Source organism: Hoplias malabaricus, chromosome X2 (assembly GCF_029633855.1).
Source record: "Hoplias malabaricus isolate fHopMal1 chromosome X2, fHopMal1.hap1, whole genome shotgun sequence".
In the NCBI taxonomy this organism is placed as follows: Eukaryota; Metazoa; Chordata; class Actinopteri; order Characiformes; family Erythrinidae; genus Hoplias; species Hoplias malabaricus.
The window spans coordinates 52,958,765-52,971,915 of record NC_089819.1 but is presented as its reverse complement, the minus strand read 5'-3'; the positions used below and the strand labels follow the sequence as shown (position 1 = coordinate 52,971,915).

The 13,151-nt window shown below is 47.9% G+C and overlaps 1 protein-coding gene across 1 annotated transcript in view; it reads left to right on the top strand.

Annotated features, from left to right (window-relative positions):
• LOC136677420 (piezo-type mechanosensitive ion channel component 1-like) overlaps positions 1-13,151 on the top strand; it is a 54,865-nt gene that overhangs the window by 38,137 nt on the left and 3,577 nt on the right. Inside the window, exons 35-46 of the mRNA XM_066654938.1 lie at positions 455-731; positions 3,152-3,275; positions 3,937-4,084; positions 4,561-4,775; positions 9,016-9,174; positions 9,737-9,884; positions 10,347-10,535; positions 10,663-10,755; positions 10,901-11,073; positions 12,338-12,460; positions 12,547-12,626; positions 12,891-13,086. Of these exons, the coding sequence (XP_066511035.1) occupies positions 455-731; positions 3,152-3,275; positions 3,937-4,084; positions 4,561-4,775; positions 9,016-9,174; positions 9,737-9,884; positions 10,347-10,535; positions 10,663-10,755; positions 10,901-11,073; positions 12,338-12,460; positions 12,547-12,626; positions 12,891-13,086 (1,925 nt within the window). The remainder of the gene's footprint in view (positions 1-454; positions 732-3,151; positions 3,276-3,936; positions 4,085-4,560; positions 4,776-9,015; positions 9,175-9,736; positions 9,885-10,346; positions 10,536-10,662; positions 10,756-10,900; positions 11,074-12,337; positions 12,461-12,546; positions 12,627-12,890; positions 13,087-13,151) is intronic.

Sequence of the window (13,151 nt, the reverse complement as noted above, 5' to 3'; positions counted from 1 at the left end):
TTGTACACTCTGGGTCCCATGTGGACACCCTTAATTATCAGGGAATTCAGCTACTTTAAAGTGCACACAGTGCTTTAAACACCGATCAGCCATAACATTAACACCACCTCTTTGTTTCTATACTCTCAGTAGGAACTACACAGGAGCACTTTGTAGTTCAGTTACACACTGCATTCAACCTGTTGCTGTGCATACTTTTTAGCCCCCTGTTCCGTGGTCACTACACCCATAAGTCACAAAAGGTGCTGGATCATCCTCAGCGCTGCAGTGACACTGACGTGGTGGTGGTGTGTTGTGCTCGTGCAGAGTGGATCAGACACAGCAGTGCTGCTGGAGTTTTTAAACCCTGTGTCCACTCTCTGTCCACTCTGTGAGACACTCCTCCCTCGTTGGTCCACCTTGTAGATGTAAAGTCAGAGAGAGTGGCTCATCACATGGTTTCTTCTCCCCTCAGCGCTATGGCCTGTGGGACCAGGAGGGTCCTCTGGAGGAGAAGACCAGTCCAGAGCTGGAAAAGAAGAAGAAGGAGGAGGGCGAGGAGATGGACAGTAGTGTCTTTGAACTGGACGACAAAACCCCAGATCCAGAACAAGAGTCCAAAGCACATACAGAACCACAGATCGACCCTGAGCAGAACCAAAGCGAAGAGATAACCCCTGAACCTCACCAGGACGAGGGGAAGAAGAAGAGCGGCCTGCTGCGCTTCCGCAAAAGAAAATCGGCGAATAAAGGTCAGTGTGGGCAGAGAGTGGACGGGTAACCCCTCAAACTGCAGGGTGTTGTTAATATTATTAAACACAGAAACTACTACAGCTACTGAAGTATCTCTTATGAGTAATATACAGTGGATAATTCACTGATATAAATTGTCGGTGTCCAAAGAAAAACACATTTGATATCTATTTTTGTTGATTTATAGTTTTGCTATATAATTTGAACACAGCAGGTGTCCTTCACATTCAATAGAAATGCTCCAAAACTACTTGGAATAAAGTCTTTTTTACACTGACTTCCACTGAGGTTTAAGGTTTTATCCTTCTCTTATATACCTGTCTTTCCCCTATTTCCGTCCACTACCGTATATGGTGCCATTCCGCTCTCTCTCTTCGCCAATCGCATTGGGTAAAACAATAAAACGTAAGTTCACGCCCTAGTAGGGCATTTAAACATCAGTCTTGCAAGAAATCACACATCTAAACAATATTTAAGTATCTCTAACAGTGTTGTAACTCTTTGTGTGTAAAACTGTGTGTGGAACACAACACATTTCCATTTCGCGACAGATATTTCCCTCAGTGTAAAAGTTAGCTTAGCGGTTAGCTTCCTTTTCTCTGAGGTGAAAATCTACCGCCATTGTAGTCCTTACATGTAGAGTATGGATACTAACACAGGACAAACGTAATCTCATTGTGAACCTCTCAAAACCACTGAATGTGGTAGCAACTGTCTCGTTTAACTGTCACAAACAGGGGAGGTGGCTGAAGTTAGGGGGCGCTAGTAATCTTAGCAGTATTGGCACCTACTTAAACAAAAGCGTTTTTATCTAAAAACATATTTTCTTTCAAAGTCAAGCAAGTCTTGGACATTAATCTACACACATTTGACTCCTGAAAAATGTTGATTGGAGTGAGTAAAGTACTTCTATTTATTTACAGTTAGCTAAGATTTCCAATATTGTAATTAAAGTGGCCAGAACTTTGGGTAATTACGCTAGTTACTAGCGTCAAATTATCTTTATACCTTGTGCTTGGGACTATGTCCTAATGACGACCACAAGGTTGAATAGCTTTCCAAACCTACCATTTATTAGCTTTACAATAACATTTTTAATGCTGATGTGGAGACCCTTGTGTAGGACCTGGAGTGCTGCTGCATTTATTAGTTTCCCATTAGCATTGTCCAGTGTAATCTGCGGACAGCATTGCTTTAAAAAAAAAAAATGGTACAGTAATCCCTCGCTACTTAATGGTTCATCTTTTGCAGCTTCGCTACTTCGCGGGTTTTTTCAAGGGGGCTTACAGCCGGTATATCGCGGGATATGGAGGGAAAATCTAGGAAGACCGTGAAAGATGAATAGCCAAAATATTTCATTAAATCCATTAAAATTTCATAAAATTCTTCTATATTTTTTGCTATTATTGGCCCGTTGTCAGTGCTAAATGTGTGAGTGCACAAATCTTTATGATTTCGTTTTCAAATCCCTTTCCTCTTCTTTTTAGTTCATTTATGTCATTAATTTGAATAATGTAGTAGATCCTGTGCATCCTCTTGGCAGCAGACGACTAAGACAGTAAGATGACCTGTGATTGGGGCAATTGGAGAGACGACGAATGTGATTGGTGCATAGATTAATGCTTTCATCTGCCCGTTTTTGTCTCTCTCTCTCCCTCTCTCTCTCTCTCTTTCTCCCCCTCTCTCTTTCTCCCCCCCCTCTCTCTCTCTCTCTCTCACTCTTTCTCTCTCTCACACACTCTCTTTCACTCTCTCTCTCAATAATGAACACCCAAAATATTTCATGAAATCCTATAAAATATTAATAATAAACACTTTCCTAGCTTTTAAACTACAAAACCAGTGTGATTTAACAAAAAAACAAAAATAAATTCAGCACCATCGGATGTGATACCGTAGTGTAAACACTGGTGTAATCTACCCGCGTACTTATCCTTTGTCGAGTAACGAAGTGCGTTGTAAGAGGGGCTGTGATTGGTGCGAAAGTTAGAGATGACGAATCACAGACTCCCATTTTGTATTCTGGCCTGTGATTGGTGTTTTGAAATGTATGTATGTTAACAGCACAGGGAGGGTTTTAAAAGTCCAAATACTTTGGATACAAAAAATATCTTTCCTCTACTTCGCTGAAATTCGTTTTTCGCGGGTGGTCTTGGAACGCATCCCCCGCGAAAAACGAGGGATCACTGTAATTTGAAAGAGAGGCCTACAGTCATGGGTTCTATCAAAGCAACTTGAAGTGAAGCTAGGCTTCAGCCTGAACCTCACAAACCAATGTGTCATTGCAACAAATCTGAAAGACCCAGGACAGTGTGTATAAACAGACTACAACCCTAATGGGTGTGCTTCAGTTGGTCTCTTGAGTTTAGAAGGTTAACACTTAGTTTGCAGATATAAAGGAGTGTTTCCTCTCTTGCAGAAGCCACAGTGAAAGAGCCGAAGAAGAAGAAAAAGAAGGAGAAGGCCAAGACGAAGCGTGGAGAGGAGGCCAGTAAAAAGCTGAAGGCTTTTGGAGAAAAAGTCAAGGGTCTTTTCATCTCTGTGTAAGTGAAAAATAGTGTGTGTTTGTGTGTGTATCACTCGACCCACTTACAACACTGCTGCTACTGCACAGCTCTGATTCAACTCTGATTGTATCACTCTTACCCTTCTTTCTCAAGTCTAATGGTATTTCTGTCCTCTCTAATGGTATCTCTCTCTCTCTCTCCCCTTTCTTTCTCTCTCTCTCTCTCCCCTTTCTTTCTCTCTCTCTATCTCCCCTTTCTTTCTCTCTCTCTCTCTCTCTCTTTCTGACTGTATCTCCTCTCTCTCTTTCTCTCTCTCCTTTCTTTCTCTCTCTCTATCTCTCTCTTCCCTTTCTCTCTCTCTCTCTCTTTCTGACTGTATCTCCTCTCTCTCTCTCCTCTCTCTCTCTATCTCTCTCTCCCTCTCTCTTTCTTTTTCTCTCTATCTCTCTCTCCCCTTTCTTTCTCTCTCTTTATCTCTCTCTCCCCTTTCTTTTTTTCTCTCTGACTGTATCTCCTCTCACTCTCTATCTCTCTCTCTCTCCCCTTTCTTTCTCTGTCTCTGACTGCATCTCCTCTGTCTTTCTCTCTCTGACTATATCTCCTCTCCCTCTTTCTCTATATCTCTCGCTCCCCTTTCTCTCTCTCTCTCTCTCTCTCTCTCTCTCTCTCTCTCTCTCTCTCTCTCTCTCTCTCTCAGTGTAAGGAATGTGTATAGACCAGCACACAGATTCTTCAATAATATCCTTCATGCAGAGTATCGTGCAGCCACTGACGTGTATGCTCTAATGTTCCTCACTGATGTGGTGGATTTCATCATCATCGTCTTTGGCTTCTGGGCGTTTGGAGTGAGTATCAGACGCCTGTTTCTTTTCCCCTCAGAGGATGAATACATTTGCAACATTTATCCCCTGACTGCATTCAGACAGCGATGCCCTGCTGCAGCGGGTTTGAGGATTTCTGCGTTTAATCAAATACCTCTCACAGGTTCATCCCAGAACTATCAGCAACAATATAGTACTTATATAATTATTAAGTAACTCACAGTAATTACTGGCTTAAAGACTATAAAAGCATGATAAAAAGTCAGAGAGAGCAGAGCTTTCAAAAGCGTGTTTGTATGACACTAAAAAACCAAGCTTTAATTAGTTCACAACTGTTCATTTTAAACACCAAGGCACAGTTTATTGACATTATTTAATTTAATGTGTGTTCCCTGTATTTATTTCATTTAGTAATGTACTGTGTACTGAAAGAGCTGAATTAATCTACTTACTTTACTGTTGCCATAAAGTCTAAAGTGTCTGATATTCCCCTGCCCCAGAAACACTCTGCAGCTGCGGACATCGCATCCACTTTGTCGGAGGACCAGGTTCCCGAGGCGTTTCTGGTGATGCTTCTGATCCAGTTCAGCACCATGGTCGTTGACCGCGCCCTCTACCTGCGCAAAGCTGTGCTTGGAAAACTCATCTTCCAGGTTTTACTGGTGTTCGGCATCCATCTGTGGATGTTCTTCATCCTGCCTGCGGTCACTGAGAGGTCAGAGATACGAGAGGTCTTCTATTGTTAAATAATTCAGTTATTTCGTTTTATGGATAGAGTAAATAGTTTCACGGATTAGAACAGTGCTTCTCAAAGTGGGGATTCCTCCGGGTGACTGTCTGTGAGGAGTGTGGTGTGTTCTCCCTGTGTCTGCGTGGGTTTCCTCCGGGTGACTGTCTGTGAGGAGTGTGGTGTGTTCTCTCTGTGTCTGTGTGGGTTTCCTCCAGGTGATTGTCTGTGAGGAGTGTGGTGTGTTCTCTCTGTGTCTGTGTGGGTTTCCTCCAGGTGACTGTCTGTGAGGAGTGTGGTGGGTTCTCTCTGTGTCTGCGTGGGTTTCCTCCGGGTGACTGTCTGTGAGGAGTGTGGTGTGTTCTCTCTGTGTCTGCGTGGGTTTCCTCCGGGTGACTGTCTGTGAGGAGTGTGGTGTGTTCTCCCTGTGTCTGCGTGGGTTTCCTCCGGGTGACTGTCTGTGAGGAGTGTGGTGTGTTCTCTCTGTGTCTGCGTGGGTTTCCTCCGGGTGACTGTCTGTGAGGAGTGTGGTGTGTTCTCCCTGTGTCTGCGTGGGTTTCCTCCGGGTGACTGTCTGTGAGGAGTGTGGTGGGTTCTCTCTGTGTCTGCCTGGGTTTCCTCCGGGTGACTGTCTGTGAGGAGTGTGGTGTGTTCTCTCTGTGTCTGCGTGGGTTTCCTCCGGGTGACTGTCTGTGAGGAGTGTGGTGTGTTCTCCCTGTGTCTGCGTGGGTTTCCTCCGGGTGACTGTCTGTGAGGAGTGTGGTGTGTTCTCTCTGTGTCTGCGTGGGTTTCCTCCGGGTGACTGTCTGTGAGGAGTGTGGTGTGTTCTCTCTGTGTCTGCGTGGGTTTCCTCCGGGTGACTGTCTGTGTGGAGTGTGGTGTGTTCTCTCTGTGTCTGCATGGGTTTCCTCCGGGTGACTGTCTGTGAGGAGTGTGGTGTGTTCTCTCTGTGTCTGCGTGGGTTTCCTCCGGGTGACTGTCTGTGAGGAGTGTGGTGTGTTCTCCCTGTGTCTGCGTGGGTTTCCTCCGGGTGACTGTCTGTGAGGAGTGTGGTGGGTTCTCCCTGTGTCTGCGTGGGTTTCCTCCGGGTGACTGTCTGTGAGGAGTGTGGTGTGTTCTCCCTGTGTCTGCGTGGGTTTCCTCCGGGTGACTGTCTGTGAGGAGTGTGGTGTGTTCTCTCTGTGTCTGCGTGGGTTTCCTCCGGGTGACTGTCTGTGAGGAGTGTGGTGTGTTCTCTCTGTGTCTGCGTGGGTTTCCTCCGGGTGACTGTCTGTGAGGAGTGTGGTGTGTTCTCCCTGTTTCTGCGTGGGTTTCCTCCGGGTGACTGTCTGTGAGGAGTGTGGTGTGTTCTCCCTGTGTCTGCGTGGGTTTCCTCCGGGTGACTGTCTGTGAGGAGTGTGGTGGGTTCTCTCTGTGTCTGCCTGGGTTTCCTCCGGGTGACTGTCTGTGAGGAGTGTGGTGTGTTCTCTCTGTGTCTGCGTGGGTTTCCTCCGGGTGACTGTCTGTGAGGAGTGTGGTGTGTTCTCCCTGTGTCTGCGTGGGTTTCCTCCGGGTGACTGTCTGTGAGGAGTGTGGTGTGTTCTCTCTGTGTCTGCGTGGGTTTCCTCCGGGTGACTGTCTGTGAGGAGTGTGGTGTGTTCTCTCTGTGTCTGCGTGGGTTTCCTCCGGGTGACTGTCTGTGTGGAGTGTGGTGTGTTCTCTCTGTGTCTGCATGGGTTTCCTCCGGGTGACTGTCTGTGAGGAGTGTGGTGTGTTCTCTCTGTGTCTGCGTGGGTTTCCTCCGGGTGACTGTCTGTGAGGAGTGTGGTGTGTTCTCCCTGTGTCTGCGTGGGTTTCCTCCGGGTGACTGTCTGTGAGGAGTGTGGTGGGTTCTCCCTGTGTCTGCGTGGGTTTCCTCCGGGTGACTGTCTGTGAGGAGTGTGGTGTGTTCTCCCTGTGTCTGCGTGGGTTTCCTCCGGGTGACTGTCTGTGAGGAGTGTGGTGTGTTCTCTCTGTGTCTGCGTGGGTTTCCTCCGGGTGACTGTCTGTGAGGAGTGTGGTGTGTTCTCTCTGTGTCTGCGTGGGTTTCCTCCGGGTGACTGTCTGTGAGGAGTGTGGTGTGTTCTCTCTGTGTCTGCGTGGGTTTCCTCCGGGTGACTGTCTGTGAGGAGTGTGGTGTGTTCTCCCTGTGTCTGCGTGGGTTTCCTCCGGGTGACTGTCTGTGAGGAGTGTGGTGGGTTCTCTCTGTGTCTGCCTGGGTTTCCTCCGGGTGACTGTCTGTGAGGAGTGTGGTGTGTTCTCTCTGTGTCTGCGTGGGTTTCCTCCGGGTGACTGTCTGTGAGGAGTGTGGTGTGTTCTCCCTGTGTCTGCGTGGGTTTCCTCCGGGTGACTGTCTGTGAGGAGTGTGGTGTGTTCTCTCTGTGTCTGCGTGGGTTTCCTCCGGGTGACTGTCTGTGAGGAGTGTGGTGTGTTCTCTCTGTGTCTGCGTGGGTTTCCTCCGGGTGACTGTCTGTGTGGAGTGTGGTGTGTTCTCTCTGTGTCTGCATGGGTTTCCTCCGGGTGACTGTCTGTGAGGAGTGTGGTGTGTTCTCTCTGTGTCTGCGTGGGTTTCCTCCGGGTGACTGTCTGTGAGGAGTGTGGTGTGTTCTCCCTGTGTCTGCGTGGGTTTCCTCCGGGTGACTGTCTGTGAGGAGTGTGGTGGGTTCTCCCTGTGTCTGCGTGGGTTTCCTCCGGGTGACTGTCTGTGAGGAGTGTGGTGTGTTCTCCCTGTGTCTGCGTGGGTTTCCTCCGGGTGACTGTCTGTGAGGAGTGTGGTGTGTTCTCTCTGTGTCTGCGTGGGTTTCCTCCGGGTGACTGTCTGTGAGGAGTGTGGTGTGTTCTCTCTGTGTCTGCGTGGGTTTCCTCCGGGTGACTGTCTGTGAGGAGTGTGGTGTGTTCTCCCTGTTTCTGCGTGGGTTTCCTCCGGGTGACTGTCTGTGAGGAGTGTGGTGTGTTCTCCCTGTGTCTGCGTGGGTTTCCTCCGGGTGACTGTCTGTGAGGAGTGTGGTGGGTTCTCTCTGTGTCTGCCTGGGTTTCCTCCGGGTGACTGTCTGTGAGGAGTGTGGTGTGTTCTCTCTGTGTCTGCGTGGGTTTCCTCCGGGTGACTGTCTGTGAGGAGTGTGGTGTGTTCTCCCTGTGTCTGCGTGGGTTTCCTCCGGGTGACTGTCTGTGAGGAGTGTGGTGTGTTCTCTCTGTGTCTGCGTGGGTTTCCTCCGGGTGACTGTCTGTGAGGAGTGTGGTGTGTTCTCTCTGTGTCTGCGTGGGTTTCCTCCGGGTGACTGTCTGTGTGGAGTGTGGTGTGTTCTCTCTGTGTCTGCATGGGTTTCCTCCGGGTGACTGTCTGTGAGGAGTGTGGTGTGTTCTCTCTGTGTCTGCGTGGGTTTCCTCCGGGTGACTGTCTGTGAGGAGTGTGGTGTGTTCTCCCTGTGTCTGCGTGGGTTTCCTCCGGGTGACTGTCTGTGAGGAGTGTGGTGGGTTCTCCCTGTGTCTGCGTGGGTTTCCTCCGGGTGACTGTCTGTGAGGAGTGTGGTGTGTTCTCCCTGTGTCTGCGTGGGTTTCCTCCGGGTGACTGTCTGTGAGGAGTGTGGTGTGTTCTCTCTGTGTCTGCGTGGGTTTCCTCCGGGTGACTGTCTGTGAGGAGTGTGGTGTGTTCTCTCTGTGTCTGCGTGGGTTTCCTCCGGGTGACTGTCTGTGAGGAGTGTGGTGTGTTCTCCCTGTGTCTGCGTGGGTTTCCTCCGGGTGACTGTCTGTGAGGAGTGTGGTGTGTTCTCCCTGTGTCTGCGTGGGTTTCCTCCGGGTGACTGTCTGTGAGAAGTGTGGTGTGTTCTCCCTGTGTCTGCGTGGGTTTCCTCCGGGTGCTCCTGTTTCCTCCCACAGTCCAAAAACACACGGTGGTAGGTGGATTGGCGACTCAAAAGTGTCCGTAGGTGTGAGTGAATGTGTGAGTGTGTGTGTTGCATCACACTGCAGGACACTTGTTAGCGTCAGAAGGTTTGTGTTTTAGTTGATGATGTCTCACAGTGTAAATCAGACCAGGCTGAGTGTGTTTGTCTCTCTCTGCAACGTGTTTTTAATTTCAATGTCTGCAGATGAAACTTCAAAAGACACTGCAACTGAGCTACAAAAAAAGCTTAAAATAAACCCTTCAAAAAAGGAGAAATCAACCCTAGTGTTTTTTCCAAAGCTGACATCTCCCCCTGTATCTCCTCAGGATGTTTAATCAGAACTTTGTGGCTCAGCTCTGGTACTTTGTGAAGTGCATCTACTTCACGTTGTCGGCCTACCAGATCCGCTGCGGCTACCCCACACGCATCCTGGGAAACTTCCTCACCAAGAAGTACAACCATCTCAACCTCTTCCTCTTCCAAGGGTGAGGCCTTCAATAGCTACATGTAATTTTTCCATAGGGGATACGCATTGCAAAGCATTAGCAACTACCAGGTGCACGTTAGTAATCAACTAGCAACCACCTGGTATACCATAGGTATGTGTTATAAACAACTTAGCTAAAAACACCTTAGCTTAGCAAGTACCTGGACTGCTTTGCTACATTTAAACTGTGCAACCATGCTGTGATTTCTCTGGAACATGCGTTTTTCTAGTTTATAAAAGCATGTTTTTAGCCAACAACAATGGTTATTCAGTAATTAATACAGTGTTTCGTGTAACCACTGTGAGAGCTTAGCTGCATGTATGAATTGTCTTGCAAATAGCAATAAACAGGGTCCATGCACAAGGCACATGTTCTTCTTGTGGTTAGTCTGGAATCCAGGTCACGCTGCGAGTCATGTTCCCATCACTGCTGCCTAATAATGAAGCCAGATTGAACCACCACGATGGAGCCTTTGCCATGTTTCTTGATCTGATGTAAAAGTAAGACATTGGCTGTTCCACTCTAACAAGATTTTTCCCTTTCACTCGGTTTCTTTCAGCTTCCGCTTAGTGCCATTCTTGGTGGAGCTCCGGGCAGTGATGGACTGGGTTTGGACTGACACCACTCTGTCTCTGTCCAACTGGATGTGCGTGGAGGACATTTATGCCAACATCTTTATTATAAAGTGCAGCCGAGAGACAGAGAAGGTGAAGAGATGCATGAAGCATTTGTTGAGCATTCTGATAAGGGCTCTGCATCTTTTATTTTGCGTACTGAGTTCTCTAAGTGTGTTACGCGTTGTCTCTTACAGTGTTCAGTGTATCCACAGTGTCGTAGCTCAGAGATTGGTATTATTTTTAGCCGTCAGTGTTTATTTCACAGATATGGGGATACGTTAACAAGCTGTGAGAAATAGGGCACCTGTCTATCTCTGTTTTATCTCATTTCTGTTTTCACTAGCACTGCACGCTTCATTTCAGTGTTTTCTCTGCTGTAATACACCTCACTCAACTCATCAATTAGTCGACGTAAACTGCAATAGCAGTGAAGGAGCAGGGACAACTCTGTGCCATGAAATTATACAGCGATGGGTAGGGAACGGTTGTGAATAATCCTAACCATATCACAAGTTTGTCTCATTGTGCTCCGGTCCTGAACTCTGTGTGCAGAAATATCCCCAACCAAAAGGGCAGAAAAAGAAGAAGATTGTGAAGTATGGAATGGGAGGGCTCATCGTGTTTTTCCTCATCTGCATCATCTGGTTCCCGCTGCTCTTCATCTCATTGGTCAGGTCGGTCGTGGGCGTGGTAAACCATCCTGTGGATGTCACTGTCACAGTGAAGCTGGGAGGCTACGAGGTAACGGTTGACAGAACAATATTATCGGCAGGTTATCCAAGTGGGACCTGATAGAGATCGTTCCATGGTTGTGTTGGCTGTGATCCCAAGTCAGAGAAACTAAAACGTGTATCTGATTTTTCTTCAGCCCCTTTTTACGATGAGTGTCCAGCAGCAGTCTATTCAACAGTTTACTGAAATGAACTACGAGCGTCTGACAGATGAATTTGGAAAAAATGCAGTGAGTTTTATTCTTCCTCTGTAATCTCCAGAGCACCGTACACTAGACATTGTTGCTGATTGATAGTAATACTCTAACATAAGAAGTCCTGTACTTGAGCACACTTCTCCAGATCCTAATCTTGTAATGTCTTTGTTTCTTAAAGGTGGCGATGCAGTTCATTACGCTCTACAGTTCTGAGGACATCGTAACAGCCAAAATCGAGGGCAGCTCCGGGTCAGTGTGGAGGATCAGCCCCCCCAGCAGACAGGAGGTCATTAAAGAGCTGCTGGGCGATGAGGCTGACATGACCCTGAGACTGGCCTGGACCTTTCAGAGGTCAGCAATAGAGTCACAGCTTTCTTGTGAATGAGTGCATTAGATACACTTTTCTGACCGTGCCCATATCTGACACTTCTGATTATTCAGATAAAATACAGGATGTAGACGTAACATTCACAGCTTCATTTGGATTTCAACATTTTATTTATTACCTGCTGGTGTTCCTGCGTTCCCTGTGGTTGTACATTACAAGTCCTGGGTTTCCCGCAGAAAATCGGTTTAGTCGCGGGGGTAACTTTGTTGACGGGGGTGGGGTTGTGGTTGTGATCCACTGGTTCTTGTTTGTGACCGGGGTGGGAATCGAGTTCAAAACATTGTTTACAAGCATGGGCTGCATATGCTCTGCCCTCGTGTACACACAGCCTGCCTTAAACACTGGATTATACTTAAGAATGTGTGTTTGTGACTGAAAACTGATGAATAATGCATTAAACGAGTCACAGAATGTACTCTGGAATGTACTCTGGCGCAGCAGGTAGTGTCGCAGTCACAGAGCTTCAGGGACCTGGAGGTTGTGGGTTCGACTGTCTGTGAGGAGTGTGGTGTGTTCTCCCTGTGTCTGCGTGGGTTTCCTCCGGGTGACTGTCTGTGAGGAGTGTGGTGTGTTCTCCCTGTGTCTGCGTGGGTTTCCTCCGGGTGACTGTCTGTGAGGAGTGTGGTGTGTTCTTCCTGTGACTGCGTGGGTTTCCTCCGGGTGACTGTCTGTGAGGAGTGTGGTGTGTTCTCTCTGTGTCTGCGTGGGTTTCCTCCGGGTGACTGTCTGTGAGGAGTGTGGTGTGTTCTCCCTGTGTCTGCGTGGGTTTCCTCCGGGCGACTGTCTGTGAGGAGTGTGGTGTGTTCTCCCGGTGTCTGCGTGGGTTTCCTCCGGGTGACTGTCTGTGAGGAGTGTGGTGTGTTCTCCCTGGTGTTCCAGGTGCTCTGGTTTCCTCCCACGCTCCAAAAACACACGTTGGTAGGTTGATAGGTGACTCAAAAGTGTCCTTAGGTGTGAGTGAGTGTTGCCCTGTGAAGGACTGGCGCCCCCTCCATGGTGTGTTCCTGCCTTACGCCCAGTGACTCCAGGTGGGCTCCGGACCCACCGCGACCCTGAACTGGAGCAGTTACAAACAATAAACGAATGAATGACTTGCATTGAAAGTTATGAAGGTTTTTAAGTTGATACATGTTTCTCTTTGGACAGGGACGATACGTATGGTAATCTCACAAATCCCTATTTTAATAAATACCCATTGTAACCTGGCTCTGTTTGTGTCTTTCACAGAGACCTGGGTAAAGGTGGGACAGTGGAGAACACATTTGGTAAACACTCCATTAATCTGGAACCTGGGAACAAAGTGAGAACAGACCTGGCCTCGTTGTTGATGGGGGATCGAACAGAGCCAGTGTAAGTTTTAAAGAGTGTCCCGGTGTTTTATTTCCTGTGTTTTTGCTCAGTTTTCCTAATCCAGTGTGTGTTCCTCTGTCTTTCAGTCGAGTGCCTAGTATGTTCCCTAATTACATCAGAGCCCCGAACGGACCTGAGGCCAAACCGGTCAGCCAGCTTTACGAGGGTAAGTCCACTGTACCCCTACAGTACACACACTTTGTATACAAGAGATTTGAGAGGATAAATTGCTTTAAATAATGATTGCAAGTCCCTAAGAATTTACACAGTAATGAATATACTCATCCAAAATATACTCATCTCTAGAGCAACCCCTTCTAAATCTCTGCTAACGATGAATGAAAACACACAGAGACTTATTAGGCTTTTTGTCTAAAGTACAGCTTTAGTTTCCTTAGCTTCACAAGCATTGTTCTGACTTCTGCTGTAGGAGATGAGGAGGGCTACCAGAACGTGACTCTGTCTCTCATGAGGGACGGCTCTCTGAATGGCAGTGGGGCCCAGGAGTGGTGGGACATCACCATAGCAGACTGTGACAAGTCTTCAACGGACTGCGGGGTCTTACCCATGATCATCTTCAATGACAAAGTCAGCCCCCCGAGCCTGGGCTTCTTGGCTGGATACGGGTGAGAAATCAAACGACACACGATTCCCCATTCAGAGGAATTCTACTCATTGCTTGAAAGGTCTG